The 20768-nt window shown below is 43.1% G+C and overlaps 1 protein-coding gene across 3 annotated transcripts in view; it reads left to right on the forward strand.

Moving 5' to 3' along the window:
* fzd3a (frizzled class receptor 3a) overlaps nucleotides 1–17307 on the forward strand; it is a 25544-nt gene extending 8237 nt beyond the window's left edge. Inside the window, exons 3-9 of one of the 3 annotated variants that reach the window (XM_034900698.1) lie at nucleotides 5932–6128; nucleotides 7370–7832; nucleotides 7933–8232; nucleotides 8566–8817; nucleotides 14109–14257; nucleotides 15565–16017; nucleotides 16122–17307. In XM_034900698.1, coding sequence (XP_034756589.1) covers nucleotides 5932–6128; nucleotides 7370–7832; nucleotides 7933–8232; nucleotides 8566–8817; nucleotides 14109–14257; nucleotides 15565–16017; nucleotides 16122–16380 — 2073 coding nt within the window. In that variant the 3' untranslated portion in view covers nucleotides 16381–17307. The remainder of the gene's footprint in view (nucleotides 1–5931; nucleotides 6129–7369; nucleotides 7833–7932; nucleotides 8233–8565; nucleotides 8818–14108; nucleotides 14258–15564; nucleotides 16018–16121) is intronic. The other 2 variants (XM_034900699.1, XM_034900700.1) reach the window with 2 other exon arrangements.
* Nucleotides 17308–20768: the final 3461 nt, after the last annotated feature.

The raw sequence follows: 20768 nt of genomic DNA on the forward strand, positions 1-20768 counted from the left end.
CCCCCCCCACCCTTCTCTTTTGTCCTCCCCTTCCCCCTGTGCAGGGCTCACCCGTTGCCCAGGAAACACTCCCAATTGTGCTGTTGACAAAGGGAGCCGAGGCTTTCTTGCCTCCCGGGAGGTGGTCCCCTCCGCCCCGCACCCTGACCTCCTCAAACCCGGCTCTCCTCCCTTTTCCTCCTCCCCCTGCTCCCCGGTGATGCATCACTCGTCGCCATGGCGCTGAGCTTGGAAATTCTGAGAATTGGAATGGCAGCAGAGGAGAAAGGAGGATAAAGCAGCCAGAGAGGGAGAGAAAATGCAGGAGGGAAAAGGGCTGAAGGAGGGAGGGGGAGGATGAGAAGAGAGGTGACTGGGAGGTATTTCTAAAAGAGCAAATCAACATAGACCAGTTGGCCACGTTGGGCTTCTTTGTCAGCAATTCATCAGTCACAGCATCTTAGCAGCAGACTGAGCCTTCATTACAAACTAATTACTTTAGCATTAGGAAGGTACAGGATCCCCTGGATGACCTCATTAGACTAGGCCACATTAAAATTTATTACCACGGCTTTGGAATCTAGATCTGATTCAAAACATGCTGCATAATCTCCAAAATGCATGGAGGTGAAACTGAGGTCATGCTGTTTTTCTTGGTTCTTCAAAGGCAGACAGTTTGGAGATTAGAGGGTTTCACCAACAGAAATATGCGGGGATGTGCAGAATCGCATATTATCACAGTATGCATGTTCACCGCATTGAACTGCACTGTAATATAAAGGTCTTTCAAAAATAATATTGCCTAGTCTTTTTCCTATTTCAGTTTGTTTGGAGGTCCTTGATTTGCAATTAGAGCCGCCCATATTAATATGGGATGGATTCAAATGTAGCAAATTATCAGATAAACACTCATTCCGTGAATTCCAGTAAAGTATATGCTGTTTGTGCCAAATTCCTACCATACCTTTGTTTCGTAATTTTAGATGGCAGGAGTAAAAATGAGTCATTCTTAATATTTGTTGTGTTATGGTTTCAGAATGATAAAGAAACAAGAAGCAATTAGACACAAAATAGGATGTAGGCTAAAGGATGATTTTTTTTCCCCTCCTTGGCAACTATCATGTTTTCCCCAATGATATACAGATTCTTTTTTGGGTATTCTCTAATCAAATGGCTTCAAAAAATAGTGAGAATAGCCACCATTTATTCTCCATGGGGGAGCATGCCTAGGACCCTCCTAATGGTTTTCAGACACGCAGCACCGCTGGTATTTGCCATTTAATTAGATATGATTTAGATCCCTGGGAATTCAACCAGGTGGATGCAATTACTTAAAGGAGCTGTAGAATGTAATATAATAATAATAATAAGGGTTTATAATCCTGTCATATATATATATATATATATATATATATATATATATATATATATATATATATATAAAAAGAAAGACAAGAAAAGAATTGGCATGTATTGATGGATTAAGATATAGTTATCGCTACATTTTTTTTAATTAAGATAAATACGAGAATATATTGATTGTTCTTTGTAATCAAAACACACCTTTTGAATTCAAGTTTCAATCGTGTTGCATGTTGTCTAATCAAGACAGCCTGCTGCAATGAGGTAACAGCAGGAAGCAGCACTCTGTTAGAAGGGCCCTGTGTTAAGTGTGTTCATCCAGGATCTCTTGTTCAGGCGAGTCCAGAGGTTGGACTTTTGGAGGTTTGGCCTTGTTGGCTTTTCTTCGCTTTTGTTTTGGTGTTGAGTATGTAAAAGGTTTAAGCTTGTCGCTTCTCACTCTTGCAACTCCATGGACACCTTCTTGGCTTATTTCCTTCTTCGTTTTATTAAATCTTAGATAATATCGCACAATGTCGACAGGTGCAAAACAAAACGGAAGGTTAGCCTCTGTCCCTGAATGATTTGTTGACTTTCATTGGAGCCCCAGAATCCATTGCTTTTCTAACTGACACGAGACAGTGTGTGAGCTTGCTATTTCCATAGTGGCGTTTTATTCCACATTTTCAGACATCACAAGTCTCCTGACAAAATCTCATGAATACGTAATGACTGTAGCAGCGAAATTGAAGATGGCATTACATTAGCATACCAGGCCTGCACCATTCGACAGAGTTGTGTATTGCACGCTTGATTCTTCTTACAAGGCCGGCTCTGGGGAGGGAAGCACCATGACAAACCCCGGGCTATTTATCGGCCCAGTGGCTCACCAGCTGTTTCCAGTGTGGCCATTAACATCACATCCCCGTGGAGAATATAGAGGCTCTGCAGGGCCTCGTGATGCTGGTGTTTGGGTTGGTAAAGCTGTTACCAGCAGAATGTCCCATCCACACCAGTTCAGTCCTGTCCACACTGGCTCACCCGATGGCTTGACTGTAATAAAGTGGCTGAAGAGATGGAGGAGGGGTACATAGAGTAGGAGAGGGATGGAGGATGGAGGAGTGTAAATATAGAAAAAAGGGAAGTATAATGAATAGGATGAGGGAGGAATATGAAGAGAAACTGATTTCCCACCCCCCTAGTCCGTGTACCCTACTGTATATATTTATTCAAGCGTTTCCCATGGCATCTCTGTTTGTAGAACAGTACAGTACGTTGTGTTTCATGGAGCATATCTGTAGCCTGCGGGAATCAAAACGGAGTGGAAGAGTGAAGATGCAAGCTCACTTTAGCTGCATTAGATCATGTTTGAGTGGCTAACCAACGCTGACAGGGCACTACTGATGAAGTTATACTACAGTAGATGTCACAGGACCGCACACTGGCAACAAAGGACTTCCTGCTTTTCTGTGTTATTTCTCCAGAGACCGTCCAACAACATACTTTCCTTTTTCTATGTTTATTCCATTTTTTTATTCTAACACTATTACATTCAAAGATGACTCATTATTACGAGTTAATTATAATTCTGTCAAGCCCTTTCAAGGCTTTAATACATTCACAGGATCCTATACAGTACTGTGATTGTTTCCTTTGAAGTTTGGCTTTCTGTAGGTTTGTTTGTCTTGAAGTTGCCTAAATGTACGGCTAGCTTCTCAAATATGACAAAATAATATTTGGCATATTAATAAATATTGAACAGTAAGACATTGATACAACTTAGGTGGGGACGCCCTGGTAGCTCACCTGATTGAGCGGGTGCCCCATAAATCAAGGCGCGGTTTTTGCTGCAATGACCAGGGTTCCATTCCAAATCGTGGCCCTTTAATGCTTGTCATTTTCCCTCTCTCCCCCCTTTCCTGTCTACGACTGTCCTATCTTACATATGTCTAACTACAGCATACTTATCTGTACTTAAGACTTTGGGAGGAATTCCCTGAGAAAACTGAAATGTAAGTGCTCCATTTGCACAAAAATGACACAACCGACTGGTTGATTGATCTCCGTGATGACAGGCGTCTAAGTCACCTAAAATGATCCTCTTCAGTGCACATGAATACTCCGCTGAGTTAAAGTGCTCATACTATGCTAATGTTCAGGTCCTCAATTGTATTTAGAGGTTGTACTAGAACAGATTTCCATATTTTCATTTAAAAAAAAAAACACCATCTTTTTGTCATAGGAGCTACATCAATGTGATGCACTCCTCTTTTCACCCTGTGTTAAACTGTTGGTTTTAGCCACAGAGTGAAGCCTGTCACTTCATTAGCCATTAATAAGTAGTATGAGGGCGTGCCACGCTAGCAGCTAGGTGAGCATTATAACGTGTGTTCCAAAGTGACGCATGCTTGTCACGGAAGTGAAGGCTGGACTACAGTAGAGCTGTTTGGAGCAGATGGTAAGTCCCTTTGGGGTGGACTTTGGGCTCTTTCACTTTGTAAACCTATATCACGCACAAAAAAGAGATATAACACAATAAAATAAAGGGAAAAAGTCAAAAAGCATAATATGAGCACTTTCACGTTATGGATTCTACATGTGCATATAACTCCTTGTCACCACCCATCCATCCTTAATCCCTCACAGTGGAAGGGACTAACCAGTCCGATTACCTCAATAGCCATATGTCTGTCTCATGATTGTGTTTTGTCCATCCCCCCCACACACAACCACACACATATACACACACACACACACACACACACAGGAAGCTCTGTGTTATTTTGCTGGAAAAGTGATAAGAACAATGCAATGACAAAAGCTGCATGGATGTGCCTGCTTTGTGCTTTAAGGGCCAAGCCTAACACCCATTATAATCCTTTTTACATAAAGACATCCCATGTGGGTGGCAGGCAAACATGCTGTCAGGAGATGGATATGTACTGATGGTGTAGACATATGGTGGGAACACATTACAATAGTCTGTTCAAATGTGATTGCAGTTACGGTGGCAAACAATCTAGAAGATCAGATCAAAAATCTGTCATCACTGGTTCTCTAAAAGGATTTATTGCTGAATTCTGAGCTAAAAGTGTTCAGAGGATAGCAAAATGCGGCAGGCATTGTTTTTTGTTTCATTTCCAGGGCTGTGTACAACGTACAATGTATTACATGCAGGATTAAAGGAAACTAACTGTGTTTCACCTTTTTTAAATCCCAAATCCAATCTTGAGATGTCTTAATATGTGGCACAGATGTGTTGAGTTTTTTACGCCTACATCTGTGTCAGAAAGGAACAAACAGACTCACTCATCAGTGTAAACTGAGCATAATATGTTTCTATATAAACTTAGTCATCTCCAGCTGCTCCCCCTTTGTCTGTTGCAGCTTTTTTTAATATGGGGCAGAAATTCATCAATAGCTCTATTAAAGTGTCGTAAATGATAAAGAGAGCTACATGTTGTCCTATTTGGCCAGACTTTACATATTCCCAACATACTTTCTTCAACAAAACCTCAATTAAGAGTAGACAGTGTGCATGTCCCTCTCTCTGTTTAATGCACACTGAAGAGGCAGAACAAAATCCTTAACTTGTTTAAACCGCAGTGACACATCATTTAATATCCACCCCTCTAACAAACAGAGACAAATTGCCCCCTGCCTGTCCTCTCCTCACTCCTCCCTTCCCCCTCCCTCCCTGTCCCTGTCTGTCATACAGACCTCTGTCTTTACATTTTGGGGGAGGGTGGCCAGCATGTGTCTGACTGACTTGGGTGTGGCTCGAGGCTTTTCTGTAACAAACACCAGAGGTGTAGGCAAATTCATGCAGACAGAAATATTTAACAATGCGCTCTTGGACACATAGATTTGTATATTTGCTCTCCCACTCATTAATTCACACACACACACACACACACACACACACACACACACACACACACACACACACTCCTAGGTATTTGCATATAAACAACATGCCTTACAGATGCTTCCTGCTTTCACAACGCGTCTTGGCTCAGTTTACATGGCAGACTGGTACGTGGGTGTGTGAGCATGTAAATAATATACTTCCGTTAGTACATTTTGGCTTGTGAGTGTGTGTGAGTGTCTGCATGTTACCGCAGTGTGTCAGTCAGTCACAGCATGGTCCTCCATGTAACACAAAGGCCCTGTCAGCAGCAGCCCTGTGTGTATGTATGTGTGTGTGTGTGTGTGTGTGTGTGTGTGTGTGTGTGTGTTCGTTTGTGTGTTCGTTTGTGTGTGTGTGAATGGTGGGGGTTGCCCAGTTTGATGTGCCCCTCCTATCATCTGAAGGGCTAAGGGAAGGAAGAGAGAGGAGATGGAAGAAGGGGGAGCCTACTATTATGGGGTTGAAGGGGATTATTGGGAAAGAGGCCAAAGTTGTTTTTATGGACTCATCTCCAGAAACGTATGGGAGACATGCACCACTGATTTCTTTGTGTCTCTCCTGCCTTCTCATTGTCAAGTTGGCATAACATTCTGGCTTGGGTCTGTGCTATGGTGTTATCTTTTTGAACAGTTGCAAATAAAAGAGTTTCATTATTTTGTGCTGGTGTGCTTAAATATCTGTCTCTGTGTCTCCAACTGCAGCCATTCCATCCCATGGTAAACCTGCAGTGCTCTCCGGATCTCAGGATGTTCCTGTGCGCGCTCTACGCCCCGGTGTGTACCGAGTACGGGCGGATGACTCTGCCCTGCCGCCGCCTCTGTCTGCAGGCCAAGAGCGACTGCTACAAACTAATGGACATGTTTGGTGTCAGCTGGCCGCAGGAGATGGACTGCAACAGGTTGGTACAACAGTAATAACTCTTTTCCCCTGGATTTATCTCAGCGGTAACAACCTTTCTGCATCATAAATTGAAGCAGATTTTCCTTTTGTGAGAGGAGAAATGCAGTCACAAACCAGCAAGTATGTCACAAGTCATTTATATAAACTATGGAAATGAAGAGGCTCAGAAGAATAGCATGGCGTGAAGTGGCTGCTAAACAATTCCATTTATTTCAAACTATGTTGTCCCAGAGGGTAAATTAGTTTCGCAGCCGTATCATTAATTCAGTCAACCACACATCAGACTAGAAGCAGCAGCACAGTGCACAGACATGGGCAACACAGTATAAACCATCACATTCATACAATGAATGGAACGTTGAAGAAAAACAGCGAATTTGGATGTTTAAAATTAAATTAAAAAAATTAATCTCAGAGATGTTTTTGAATTGAATACCATGAAGGAAGAAAACAGGTACGCATTTTAAAAGAGTTAAATCTCACCTGTTAACTCAACCTCAGGCACCTGGCTGACATATGCAAACAAAGACTAGCCCAGTAATGACAAAGCAACATTGTAGTACATAAAATAGATAAATAAAAATAGAGTAAAATGGTTTGGGCCAGTTGCTCAGAAGCAGTCTCTTTGTTTTTCAATTTTCAAACATAGCAAAATATCCCTAATCCAGTGATTAGCATCTTTAGCATCTGAGTGGTCATGTTATTAAGGAAGGGAAGGCAAGCACACTCTGTTTGGTTTTGGGCAAGATTATTTCTGCTAGCCATTGTAACATTCCAGATGACTGATTAAAATAATTCTGCTAAGGAAGGGCAGGACCAGAACATAAGGAGGAGTGAGGTTGAAAAAGGTTTTACTTTAGTAGGTTCTTGCATTAGAAAGAGAGCTGAAGCTTTCTTGTAGCTCAGCGGTCTGGGACGCTGACAGAATAGACCAATGTTGCTGGGTCAAGTCTGGCCGACAGAAATATCCCAAGAAAACTTGCAAAATGTGTATTTAGCTGTTTGACAACATAGTGATAAAGTTACTTAGAAAATAAAAACGGAAGGAGTTAGGGTGTGGGGAGAGGCGAGCTGGCTTTGATTTGTTTGAACATACTTCAACAAGAAGTGCCGTTACCCAACATCGTTTAGCGCACCTTTAATGCTTTTGAAACTAATTGGCAGTAATATAGTGTTGGCAATATATGTAATCTTACAGCTAAAATGACCCTGAGATCATCATCTCTCATCTCCTTTCAGATTCCCAGACTGTGACGAGGCTTACCCCCGTCCCGTGGACCTTCTGTCCAGCTCAGACACAACCGAATCGCCCATCGCCGTCCAGCGGGACTACGGGTTCTGGTGTCCCAGAGAACTCAAAATGGACCCAGAGCTCAGCTACTCCTTCATGGGGATCCGCGACTGCTCGCCTCCCTGTCCAAACATGTACTTCACGCGGGAGGAGCTGACATTCGCACGCTACTTAATTGGGGTGGTGTCCATCGTCTGTCTGTCCGCCACCCTCTTCACCTTCCTGACTTTCCTCATCGATGTGTCGCGATTCCGCTACCCAGAGCGTCCAATCATATTCTATGCTGTGTGCTACATGATGGTGTCTCTAGTGTTCTTCCTGGGCTTTCTCTTGGAGGACAAAGTTTCCTGTAACTCAGCGAATCCTGGAAGGTTTAGGGCTTCAACAGTAACCCAAGGCTCCCATAATAAGGTAGGAAAATCTTTTTTTGGCTGTGTATTTATGAAGCTGTTTTTCTACTGCCTAGACATTGACATTGGTCCTGAACCTGTACATCCTGTCTCCGTCCCAGGCCTGCACCCTTCTCTTCATGGTGCTGTATTTCTTCACCATGGCCGGCAGTGTCTGGTGGGTCATTCTAACCATCACCTGGTTCCTGGCTGCTGTTCCCAAGTGGGGCAGTGAGGCAATAGAGAAGAAGGCCCTTCTCTTCCACGCCTGTGCCTGGGGCATCCCTGGCGTCCTCACAGTTAGCCTGCTCGCCATGAACAAGATCGAGGGCGACAGTGTCAGCGGTGTTTGCTTTGTGGGGCTTTATAACCTGACGGCCCTGCGCTGGTTCCTGCTGGCCCCGCTGGGGTTGGACGTAGTGGTGAGGAAGAACTAGATAAAGAATAACAAGAGAATTTGTAAAAACATAGTGGTATCTATTTTAATTAAATACTGATGGCTGACAACTTCATCTTGATGGGATGGATTGTTCTAAATGTTTCTAATAGATAATTGCTCGTTTTGCAAATAAGGATATGTCTCAAAATGTAAACAGATATAAAACAAACAACAAAGACTAAAGACTGATATGTGTAAAAAGTAGTCATAATTAAATAAAAGCAGTTAAAAGATACAGGCTGCCATCTCTGACAAGTCTGCACTGTATGATTTGTTACACAAGATAACCCCACGCCACTGTGTCATATCATCCTAGGTCGGTGTGGCGCTGCTGCTGGCAGGCATAGCAGCCCTAAATCGAGTGCGTATGGAGATTCCGCTGGAGAAGGAGAACCAGGAGAAACTGGTGAAGTTCATGATCCGCATCGGCGTGTTCTCTGTGCTCTACCTGGTCCCTCTGCTGGCCGTTCTGGCCTGCTACCTTTATGAAAACAGCTACCGTGCCATCTGGGAGACCACCTGGGTCCAGGAGAGCTGTCGAGACTATCACATCCCCTGCCCCTACCAGGTAACACTCCTGACTCTGTTCCCCGTTGTGGGATTAATAAAGTATAATCTAATCTATCTAATCTCAACTAAAGGGCTGGGAAAGTTATACATATTATATTAATATTGTGATATGACATAGGTGTTGTCTTTCTTCATTTTAAGTTCTAAGTTACAGTAAAGTGATGTAATTTTCGGAATTTACCAGACTAACTAGCTGTTGTATTATTTGCCTTCATCTACTTTGTCATTATATCCATATGACTGATGATTATTTATCAAAAATCTCATTGTGTAAATATTTTGTGAAAGCACCAATTATCAACCTTACAATATTGTCATAAATTGACATTGTGGTATTTTTTCAAGAATGTTGGGATATTTGATTTTCTCCATATCGCCCACTCTACTTTGTTATGCATAAGCAACTGTGCATTGTATTTTAACAGAAAGTTGTATGGTATGTCAAAATAAGTCATAGTATAGTACGTTAAAAAAGTCTGGATGAACATGCAAACTCCACGCAAAACGTCACAGCCCAGACTGGGGATTGAACCGGAGTCAGAGCCGGTACTGTCTACAGGCTGGATTTAGTAGGAGAAAGCCACGGTCCAACCAAATTATAGACGTTAAAAAAATTTAATACCATAGTGTGTTGAAAAAAGCCATTAAAAAGTGAAAGTAGTACATGTCGGAAAAAGTCATAGTATAGTATGTAGAAATAAGTCTATAGTATGTCGGAAAGTGTTAAAAAAGTTATTGTGTGACGGAAAAAAAGTCATATGAAAGTCAGTAGTAGAAAGTATAGGTTGTTAACAAAAGTTACAGTATAGTATGACGTTTTTGAAGGTCTCGTCTCAGGTTAGGCTTTTTGTAGCTGAACATATGCAGAAGTTAGAGGCGACCAAAAAAGTTGAAGAACAAAGAATCCGATAACAACTGAATCAGCATTCACACAATTTGCAGCCAGTATTGGTTTGGACAAATATGTACTTATTTAAAGGTCCCTACAAGGTTTTCATGAAATCTGCATTGGGTACAAGACAGACAATGTAACCTGATTAATAGGAAATATAGGCATTTCATGACCTACCATCTCCAAAGCACTGTGGAGTAAAGTTTGGCTACCACAGATACATTCCATACCGCGCCATGAACTACTACAAACTACTATTGTTTTAGTGACTGTTCCATTATCTTTTATTGTGACTGTTATTGCCTCTATTCATTTCAACCCCAACCGGCCCGTCAGACACCGCCTACCAAGAGCCTGGGTCCGTCCCAGGTGTCTTCCTAAAATGAGTTTCTCCTCGCCACTAGGCATCTGTTGCTAGCTCTGGAGGGAACTACTGTTGGGTCCTTGTAAATTATGGAGTGTGGTCTAGACTTACTTAAAAAACAGCGTGAGACAGCTTTGCATACAATACAGTACATACAGAAATTGAACAAATGATAATTAATAAAACTCATAGGATCATGTCACCCTAACAGACCCCTCACTAAAGTTGATATGAGATGCTGATGTATTTATTCATTGATGTTCAGCACAGTTTGCACAGATGTTTGTACACATTAGATGCACAACTGGGACTTTTGTAAGGAAGGATGAGCGGGCAGTAACAGCTGGGAGAAAGTTAACTGCCAGATGTGTTTACATACAGAGACATTAGAGAGCAGGATGCTCAGTGAGATTGTCTTGAATATGACCAGGTACTGTGTGCAACTAAACACAGTGTCTGACACAAAGTCCACTAACAGACACACACACGCACACACACACACTCTCTTATATGAGAAAGTCTAGTGATAACTCTAACGCTGCTTCACAGTTACAGCAGCCTCCAGCATCAACACACACACTGCAACTCATCTGATAGAGCAGTTAATAATTCAGACATCTCTCTCTGTTGTTCTCTGTTCCTTTCAGCCACGTATCACCTCCCATGAGAGCACGCCTTAGAACATCCGCTTTCACCACTGCATGTTTAAAGTGGATTCTAAAGTGGTAGAGTGGAGAGTGAACTAAGTGTGTGTGTGTGTGTGTGTGTGTGTGTTGTGTGTCCTTTTTTTAAATCTAGATCTTAGCTCACTGTTTATTTTTTAGATTATTTCCTTTATCTGACAGACAGGGGGGGGGGAGCATGCGCTGTAACTACTTGACTAACAAGGCGCTCCTCAGTCAGACCCTTTGACTTCACCACTCCTGTCCAAACTATCTGTATGTATGCTATGATATGATATGATATGATATGATATGATATGATAAATATTGTGTTTTAGGCGTCGGCAGAGATGCATGACATGCAAGAGCAGTGAGTAAAGTCAGATGGTGCGCTCAATCTGTCACGTAAACACTGCATTGTGTAAGAGAGCAGTGCAGTAATCCTGTGTGTGTGTGTGTGTGTGTGTGTGTGTGTGTCGGGGTCAGAGGGGTTGAGCTGCACCACATCACAGTTCCAGCAAATCTGAGCACAGCTGCGTGCTGAGCTGTTATCAGACACTATACAGTAGTGCACTGTAGAGATGCATCTAGATGTAAAATCTAAAAATAAAAGTTTCAACTTTCCACCCCCCCACCTCAAACCCTCTCTGTTCATGAAAGCACACACGTACTGTACATTCACACAATAGTCAATAACATGCATCAGTAAACTTGTAAAGTTAAGTGCTTTACTATATTTATCTTAAAAGCCAACCCTGAGGCTCATACCTCAACTCGGCTCTACAGCTCGACCCTTCCTCTCCTCAGCACACACGCACGCACGCACGCACACACGCACGCACACACGAACGGTAGTTAATCTGTTGATTATTTATTTTAGTTGTTTGGTCTGTAAAATGTCAGAAAATGTCAATCAGTGACTCCCAAAGCTCAAGATGACGTCTGCAAATGTCTTGTTATGTCCACAACTCAAAATGTTCAGTTTACTGTCATAGAAGAGTCAAGAAACAAGAACATATTCACATTTAAGAAGCTGGAATGAGAGAATTATGAATATTTAAAAGTCCCATGGCATGAAAATTTCACTTTCTGAAGTTTTTTAACATTAATATGCGTTCCCCCAGCCTGCCTATGGTCCCCCAGTGGCTAGATATGGTGATAGGTGTAAACCGAGCCCTGGGTATCCTGCTCTACCTTTGAGATAATGAAAGCTCAGATGGGTCCATCTGGAATCTCCCCCTTATGAGGTCATAATGTTGGGCAAGGTTACCTCCCCTTTCTCTGCTTTGCCCGGCCAGAGAATTTGGCCCACTCATGAGAGAGAGACCTCAAGGCCACCCCCCCCTCAAAAGCTACAGACTCAGAAATGGCACATACTGAGGAAAGCTCATTGTGGGACTGGCTCTAGTGGCTGGGATTCTGCACCAATTTGTGGAAAGAGACTTCAGATACAGTATTAGGGGACCACTAAGGTCTATATAAAAGAGACTTCAGATACAGTATTAGGGGACCACTAAGGTCTATATAAAAGAGACTTCAGATACAGTATTAGGGGACCACTAAGGTCTATATAAAAGCATCCAAAGGTCACCATGACATGCGCCCTTTAAACATTTAACAAATGCAATAGTTAACAAGTAATCGAATAATCTTTGCAACTCTAGAAGAGACGACGGCTGTCTTTTTGGTCGTAACTCATTTTAGGCTAGGGTTCATAAACTGTATGAGTTTGATATTGGAGCCTTCAGCTACTGTGTAGATGCAGGAGAGAGTAATGAGGATCTCTCTCTTATCTCTGAGTGTATCTGTGGATGGCGGGCCGCGGGGCTCTCCGCCTGGCCCACTCATAATGAGGCCACGATGACTATCGCTGCCTGAGTGAAGAGTGTGTGTGTGTGTGTGAGACAGAAACAGAGCTCGGAAGAGAGTGGGAGATAGTGTTCCTGTGGTTCACTGGATGCAGCTGTAGTGTTGTTGCTATGGCAGCAGGCAGCAGTGTGGTGACTCGGCACAGCGTCGTCCTGGGAATAGACCTCCCACTGTAACCCGAAAAACCTTTCTGATCACAGTTTGTATTTTCACCGTTTTACGTGTATTCCCTTAACACAATAGATTTATGTACAGTGACATACATTAACCTGAATCTTAAATTACCACAAATAGGATCAACCAGTAGACAGAAATCAGGTCAGGTTTTCCTCCATATTACAAGCTGTAAACTTCCTGAGGATACACTGGATATTTATAAAATGAACATTGTCAGAAACATACAGAGTACAACAGAAACCTAAAATCTGTTAAACCTTATCCTGCAGTGCTCAGTGCTGTGACCACATTCTACCTTATTGAAAGTAAGAAAGAAGTGTGGCACACATTGGCTCCACATGCATGTCTCTATTTTACTGAGATGATATTTCGTCTCCAGGCCTTCTTTAAAATGAACAATAAATTCTGTCTAATACCATAGAACGACCATAAGAGAGATGTGATAAGACAATAGAACTACAACAACGAAGAGGAACAGAAAATCGGCTTCAACAAGGACTGTTTGTTATCAGCTGCCATGTCGGAGAAAGACGAGCTGCTGTGGCATTTATGCCTCCAGCAAAGCTGTCTGTGATGATATGGAGTAGAGACACACACACACACACACACACACACACACACACACACACACACAGGGAATGCATGGACACTGTCAGCAGCCGTGGACCGTTTTAATTGGTTAACAGATGCTCATGCTTACATGTCCATCATTGTTGATTTCATCGACTCATTTTTTTAAAATCTTTACCACAGGTGTGCTCATAACGTTTTGGGCAATAAGTCATTTAGCTCGAAAAGAGTGTAACACATGATCGACTAAAGGAATCTTGTTTATATATGACTCAAACTGATTAATCCATTATCAAAATGGTTGTCTTTCAATTATAAATTGCTCTTATATAGACATATACACATGACATGTATATCATTTTGTATAAACGTATTTAAACAAATGTACAAAAACTTCCATCAAAGTGTATTTTTGCATATGTCTGGGTAAAATGTGGCAAGCTCTAACCTCGATATTTGCGATACTTTGTGCAAAACCTGGGTGTGGAAATAGGATGCTGTTGCCATGCAACCCAACGTTAGCCGGTCAGACACACTCACATACTCTCTCTCCTACCCTCAGGTCATGCACTGTGTGGGTGGACGAGCAGCAAACTCTCTCTTTTTCTGTCTCTCTCTCCCTCCTCTGCAATCTAAAAAAACACACTCAGGACCAGTGATTGATGTGTGTGCACACACACATCCACACGCAGATCTATACATCCAAAGAACAGCCCTGTCTCCTGTGTGTGTGTGTGTGTGTGTGTGCCCTGTAGGTGGAGCGCACCAGCCGCCCTGACCTGGCCGTGTTCCTGGTGAAGTACGTGATGATGCTGATCGTGGGAATCCCCTCGGTGTTCTGGGTGGCCAGTAAGAAGACCTGCTTCGAGTGGGCCGGCTTCTTCCACGGCAAGAGACGCAAAGAGTACGTACTTTATTCACTGGACGCTAGCGCTCGAGCTGCGCGCTCTCCTGGCACGGCTTCAAACAAACTGCTCTTAAATGTATGAAGTTAAATATTTCAGCAGCTCGCTGTCTCTAAAAGGTTTCTTACATTAGTGTTGTCCCAGTATCTTTTAACTCGAGCAGAATGCACAGCGTTTCATCTCGTTTTAGTGATAATTTATTGCAAGAAAACTATTTTCTTTAATCTCATTGATTCTAGCGAATACCTCGACGCAGACTTAGCTCAGACACTGTCTGGACTGAAAACACATTACGACGATTAAGAAAAAAAAAGACATAACAAATAAATTCAATTTGTAGACAGTTACTGTAAATGTTTTAATGCATAGTTATATGTTAGTCGTAACTTTTGGTTTCAATGCAACCAGAAAAATGAATTCTCATAAGTGTACATCCACAGTCAGACTAGACTCGACACCGTTGGCTCTCAAATAAAGGCAAAATGCAAATGTGGAATTTAGTTATCTGGGCATCTTTGGCCTTTATTCATTAGCAGCTGAACATAGGAAAGGGGGGGGGGGAGAGAGAGAGAGAGAGAGAGAGAGAGAATGACATGCAGCAAAGGACTTGAACCCTGCAAACATGGATTTAACAAGGTTGCTTTTACATTCTTCCAAAAATGGGACAGCGTACAGACTAATACTGAATAGACCCAATCTCAGCTGCCGCACTGTCAACACTTTTCTGACTGGTATCTGTAGGTTTGGGCTTTTTTTTATTGCTTTAATATATTATTATGAAATCTGGTGTGAATAATCTGCTCTAATAATTAGGCATGACTATGAGTTAATTGGCTCTAAAGTATCGAGTATCTAAAAAGGCCTCGTCATTCAACACCGAAGGAGTAAATCTCACCAGTCAGTGAGCCAATCAGCATGCAGCGTGCTTCTACCAAGATCTAATAATGCTTGTGATTGGCTGTCTAACGTTACACGTCGACGGGGCTCACGTCGTAGGAGCTGAAAGATAAATAAAAAGATTTGTGCCGTAATGTTTAATGTTGTAATTTAATTTTGTTTGAGAAAATTGACATCCATATACCCAGACCTTTAATAATCATACAAGATATTCAAATTAGATGTTGTCACTCTAAGCGCAGACCAATGGGGAGACGTACTGGACCGACCCTGCTCAGGGCAGCTGTCCTGTACAGTGTGTCTAGATGTGTATAGACGTGTGTAGGTGTTTGTAGGTGTAGGTGTTGAACACAGGCCCTTCTCTGCACTCACTCCCCCCCCCCCCCCCCCCTCCCCCCCCCAAACTCAGAGCATTAACCCCCTCTCCCACCGCCTGCTCCACACACTCCTCCATTCTCTTCTACCACTCCCACCACCCCACCACCTTCCCTCTCTCCCTCCCCACCCTCCTGCGTCTCTCCCTGCCCTCCCTTCCTCCACTCCCCCCGTTCTCCTCCCCCTCCTGCTCCACTCCCTCCCTGCCCGCCTCCCCCCCTTCCTGCAGCCGGATGGTCAACGAGAGCCGACAGGTGCTCCAGGAGCCCGACTTCGCCCAGCTGCTGCTCAGGGACCCAAACACGCCCATTGTGAGGAAGTCCCGGGGCACGTCCACCCAGGGGACCTCCACCCACGCCTCATCCACCCACCTGGCCATGTTGGACGAGCCGCCCAGCGGCAGCACCAGCCGGGCCGGCTCGGTCCGCAGCGCGCGCTCCAAGATGAGCAGTTATCATGGCAGCCTGCACCGCTCGCGGGACGGCAGGTGGGTTTCCTATCTTTCAGACGCTTATGTGTCCTCGCTGTGTCCTGCATTGGTCCCCAGAGTCCCGCTCCTGATGCTGTCGTTGTTGTTGGTCTTTGTCCCAGATACACGGCATCCAGTTTCCGGGCCATAGACGACCGGCTGCCCTACGGAAGCATGTCTCGCCTCAACGACCAATCACAGTCCAGACACTGTAGCACCAATCGCCTGGACAACCTATCACGGCACGGCTCCACCCAACGACTGGAGAGCCAATCACGGCACAGCAGCGTCAGGGACCTCACCAGCACCACCCAAGCTGTCCTCGGTATCCCCGGAAACGGGATTCACAGAGTCCTGGAGGAGGACGGAGCCACAGCCTGATCAGGAAGACGGCCACTCTGGGAGATGTGACTAGACGGGTAGAAGTGGAAGGAGGAACGATGGCTTACGTTTCTTTATGTAGAACGTTAAAGAACGTTAAAGAAGGCGGTGTAGCAAACACTGGGGTATCTTGTCCTGCTGGACGGACGACGTTAGTTAGATCCAGCCAGACTGACGGGACTGAGTGGACTGATGCCTTAAAATGTCCTCTCAGCTTTACTTGACTCACTAGCTGATCCCAAAAACTGAAGTTCAAAATGATTTTTGTTCAGTTTACTAAACTACGAGGGATTTTGAGGTCCTGATACCAACCCTGGAACCTCACAACCAGGACAAGGACTGTTGGACATACGTGACTGAGCCAGTCAAAAATGGGACCAACACTGAGAGACTGCACTGGATAGTTTGGGATTTGTACCGTTCTGGTTTGTAGAAATAAGGACCGGAGGGACATCACGTCTGGGTTTTCCTAGAACTCCGGAGTGAGGAGCAGAGGTTATTTGATTTGATTTTTCAAAAAGTGCACTGGCTACATACGGCTCCATTATTTTCATCATCAAATAGTATGCTGGTATGAACATATTTATAGAGGCAATTCTTTTTTCCCAGCCAATTTTAAACTCCACATGAAGGTAACAGAACACCAGATTGAGGGGAGCGAGCACTCTTTAGAAATGCTGCGTATGACTCCTGAACTTTTCAGAGCTCGTCTCATTTTAAAAACTGTTTTGTCAAATGGAGTTACTTCACTGCTTTGGTGTGATGATGTATGTCGTGATGAAGAGGAAAATGGCTGTCGGCCAGAATCCAAGGGCTGAATCCAAACTGCTGCCTTAAGACTGTTCAGACAGAACGCTAAGCAACGTTTACAGGCGGCGTCATTACATACAAAGTCAACAAAAAGTAAAATGTTTCAACTTGCAAAAGATGTGCATTCATACTGTGTAGAGACCGGACTGAACAGCTGATGTGTCTGTTGCAAAATAGCGTACAGCTAACGCACGGTTGGTGGCATGGCCGTTTGGAGTAACGGGGTCAGCAGTGAACCTGGCTTTACTTTCTGTCAGAACACTTTCACATGAATAGATAATAGAATTAGAGTAACATTCATAGTCGTCCATCCTGTTTCAAAATGTGCCCTTACTACTGTAAAATGTTAAACCAACATTTCTTCAAGTGGAAAAATTTGTATAGATGTTAAAACTGAACTTTAGTTGTTCATTTGTAATAAAGTTTTTTTAAAGAAGTAATGACCACACAGCAACACACCGGGTTTGTATTTGTAACAGCCCTCCGCTTTATTGAAATACATCGGAGTCAGGTTAATATAATGAGTTCTCCACTAAGAGTGGCAGCCAGTTCCATACATTATTTTTTGTTTTGACCTTACACCTTAAATAAGTTTTTGTGCAAAAAAGAATCTACATCACCTGTAGTGGGTTATCCTCAGTAAAACGCCCAAACCGTTCAAAAAGTAGCAAGTCCAAGTAAAACAAACCGAAAACAAAAATGATTACATCTATAACATGCAAAACTGTACAAATTATTACAAAGCAATCCTAGAAAAAAAAAAATGTAGTATGATATGAAAGAGCAAAATAATATAGAAGGTACTGTAGATAAGACCTCACTGAAATGCAAAGGCCAATATTTTTAGTTAGATTTTCTTACCACGGTGGCACCTCAGCCATCAAACGCCCCGTCCTCTTTCACCCCTGAAAACATCTGCTTTTTCTCTCTTCTAGTCCTCTCCACCTTTACTTCCTGCTGGCTCCACCCAGGTCACATCTACTGTACACTACAGCCAGATTCATCTCTCCGTCACTCCACGCAGCCATCCATCCATCAAACAAACCTCTAACACACTCATTTTCATCTAAATGAAAATTCATTGGTTCTGACATTTCCTGAGTTTCTCTTCCCCTTTTCCTTACACTGGGATGTCTAGGATCAGTTTCTGTACAATATTGGCCAATAATAAAACACCTGGCTAAAACAGTCTCCTCCCCCCCCTCCCCCATCTAATACATTCTACAGAAACTCCAGCAGGAACTGGGGAAACTCACTAGCTTAAAATGTTTCTAAGAAGTGGTAGTTTGGAGAAAAAAAGCGGAGTCCCACTGTGGTTCTCCAAACCTCTCCCTCTCTCTTCATATAAAATGGAATACTAAAAAAACAACTTGGAATGGGTTGTTTAGAGCTACTTTGTCTTTTAACCTGGAGTCGGCAGGATAAAACACCAAAATACTTTTTGTTTCCCTTTCTAACAAGACCAGCGGAATAAAGTGGAAGATTCTGACCCAGGACACTGGATTACTCAGACATTACTGAGCATTACAGGACAGTATGTGCGTTCTTCTCACAGATTATACCAAATTCTAGTTAGTGTTTAAAGTCAGGACAGTTCCCGCTCCATGCACAATGTTCCCTTACAGTTTTACCCCATTATGACCTTTGAGCGACTGGTTACATAAAATGTTTTTCAATCTGTCTGTCAGCTGAAGGAGATGAACAGAGGTAACCGGTTATTGGCTGTGAACGCCCCGCTCTGCAGCCAGGAGCTGCCACATCGTAAAATGCTCTCTCAGAGGCCTTCCCACCCTGCCAAAAGAAAAACCGCCTGGAGGGCGTTAAGAGATCCCGCCTTGTTAAATTTACAGACAACAGGCAGCACTGAGGTTAATTTATCTGTGCTTTATCAATACAAACGGTGCTGAATTTTAAGTGTTTACATTCTCATTTTAGTTTTTTTTTTTTTTTAACAGATCAACTAAACTTCAGAATACACAAAGGCTGTCAGACTAAAATATGTCAACGTCTCTCTATATGTCGTCCATTTTTGGTTAAATCGAGTGGAAATCTTTCCATCTAGGTACACACACACACACACACACTGACGGTTGATTAAAACATCACTTCCTCTCAAACAGTCAGAGGAGGAGCAGGACAAGGCATTTGCTGCATAGAAACACCACCTCTCTGTGTGTGTGTGTGTGTGTGTGTGTGTGTGTGTGTGGTAAATGCACACGTTCACTATAAGGTATGTCTACGGGCAGTAGTGTCAATCCACATACATTAGTTTTCTTTGCTCAAATGCCAACTGAGTGGGGGGGAAAAAACAACAACACACAATGTGTGTCATACATACAATATAAAACAAACAAATCTAAAATCAATTGGTAAAAAAATGAAAACTGGAAAGTGGTTTAAAATGGCTTTTTGTGTGAATACAACCCCTAAATCACTCTCAAAACAAAAAAAAGGAAAATAAAAAGGATTTTTTTGTCTTTCCCGTGTAGTTCTTAATAGTATTTTCCTTATCATATATTACTCTCTACTTTGAACCTATGTACATTATTGTGATGGGAACCTGTGAGTTGGTCAGTTTGGTTGTACAGCAAAAGTGGAACGTCTACACTACAGTAAAGGAATCGTCCAGGGCTGCTGGATGATGTCACACGCAATGGACCAATGAGGAAGAGAGTAGCACAGAGGAGCTGTGGTGATGTCACACAAGCTGGCATTAATAACGCTGCTTGTAGCTTTCTGCTGACGGTCAAAAAAAAAATATTATAAAGTCACTGCACTTATTATCATGAGCAAAAGATAAAAACAAAAATCGTTGCTTCTCTTTCTCTCTCTATTTTTTTTTTTTATAATTTTTTTTAAATTTTCTTTTTTTGCAGCACCCAAAGAGAAAGCTAAGGAGGGAAGTGAGGAGGGGTACAACTCCACCCATCTGATTCAGGCCATGAAGCAAACCTCCCTTTACTTGTCTAAGATTGATAAATAAATTAAAGTATTTTCCCCTAAAACCCAAAGGGTCCTATATACAAGTACAAATCATTTTCTCTCAATAATAACCCTCTTCTCTTTTGTTGCATGGTGAGGTTTCGGGGGCCGCGGTGTGTCCATGAAGCTCGATGCTTCGGTTAATAGCAAAAAAAAAAAAGAGCCAAGTCGGGAGGTTTTCATTCCTATATCTTATGCCCTTTCTGCATGAAACACATGCACATACAGCTACACACACACACACACACACACACACACACACTCACACACACACACACACACACATCAGACACACACACACCCCCTCAAACATCAGCACGCACATGTACACTACCACTCATTTTTCATCACTTCTCCGTCAGAATTTCCCTCACAGAGACTACGGACCCTTTCTCAGTGTTTCTGCCCCGTCTTGGAAGTAAGATGAGAGACAAATTGAGGTTGTGAAGTGGGACAAATGTTCACAGGGTGGTGCAGTTCTCTGGGCAGTGAGCGGAAATCAACAGAGGAGGGTGTGAGAGGCTGCGGTGGAGGATGGAGAGGAGGGCTTGGAGTCCTGTGCTGTCGGTTGGAGGGGGTCGGGCGGGGGGGGGGGG

This window comes from Etheostoma cragini, chromosome 18 (genome assembly GCF_013103735.1).
Source record: "Etheostoma cragini isolate CJK2018 chromosome 18, CSU_Ecrag_1.0, whole genome shotgun sequence".
In the NCBI taxonomy this organism is placed as follows: Eukaryota; Metazoa; Chordata; class Actinopteri; order Perciformes; family Percidae; genus Etheostoma; species Etheostoma cragini.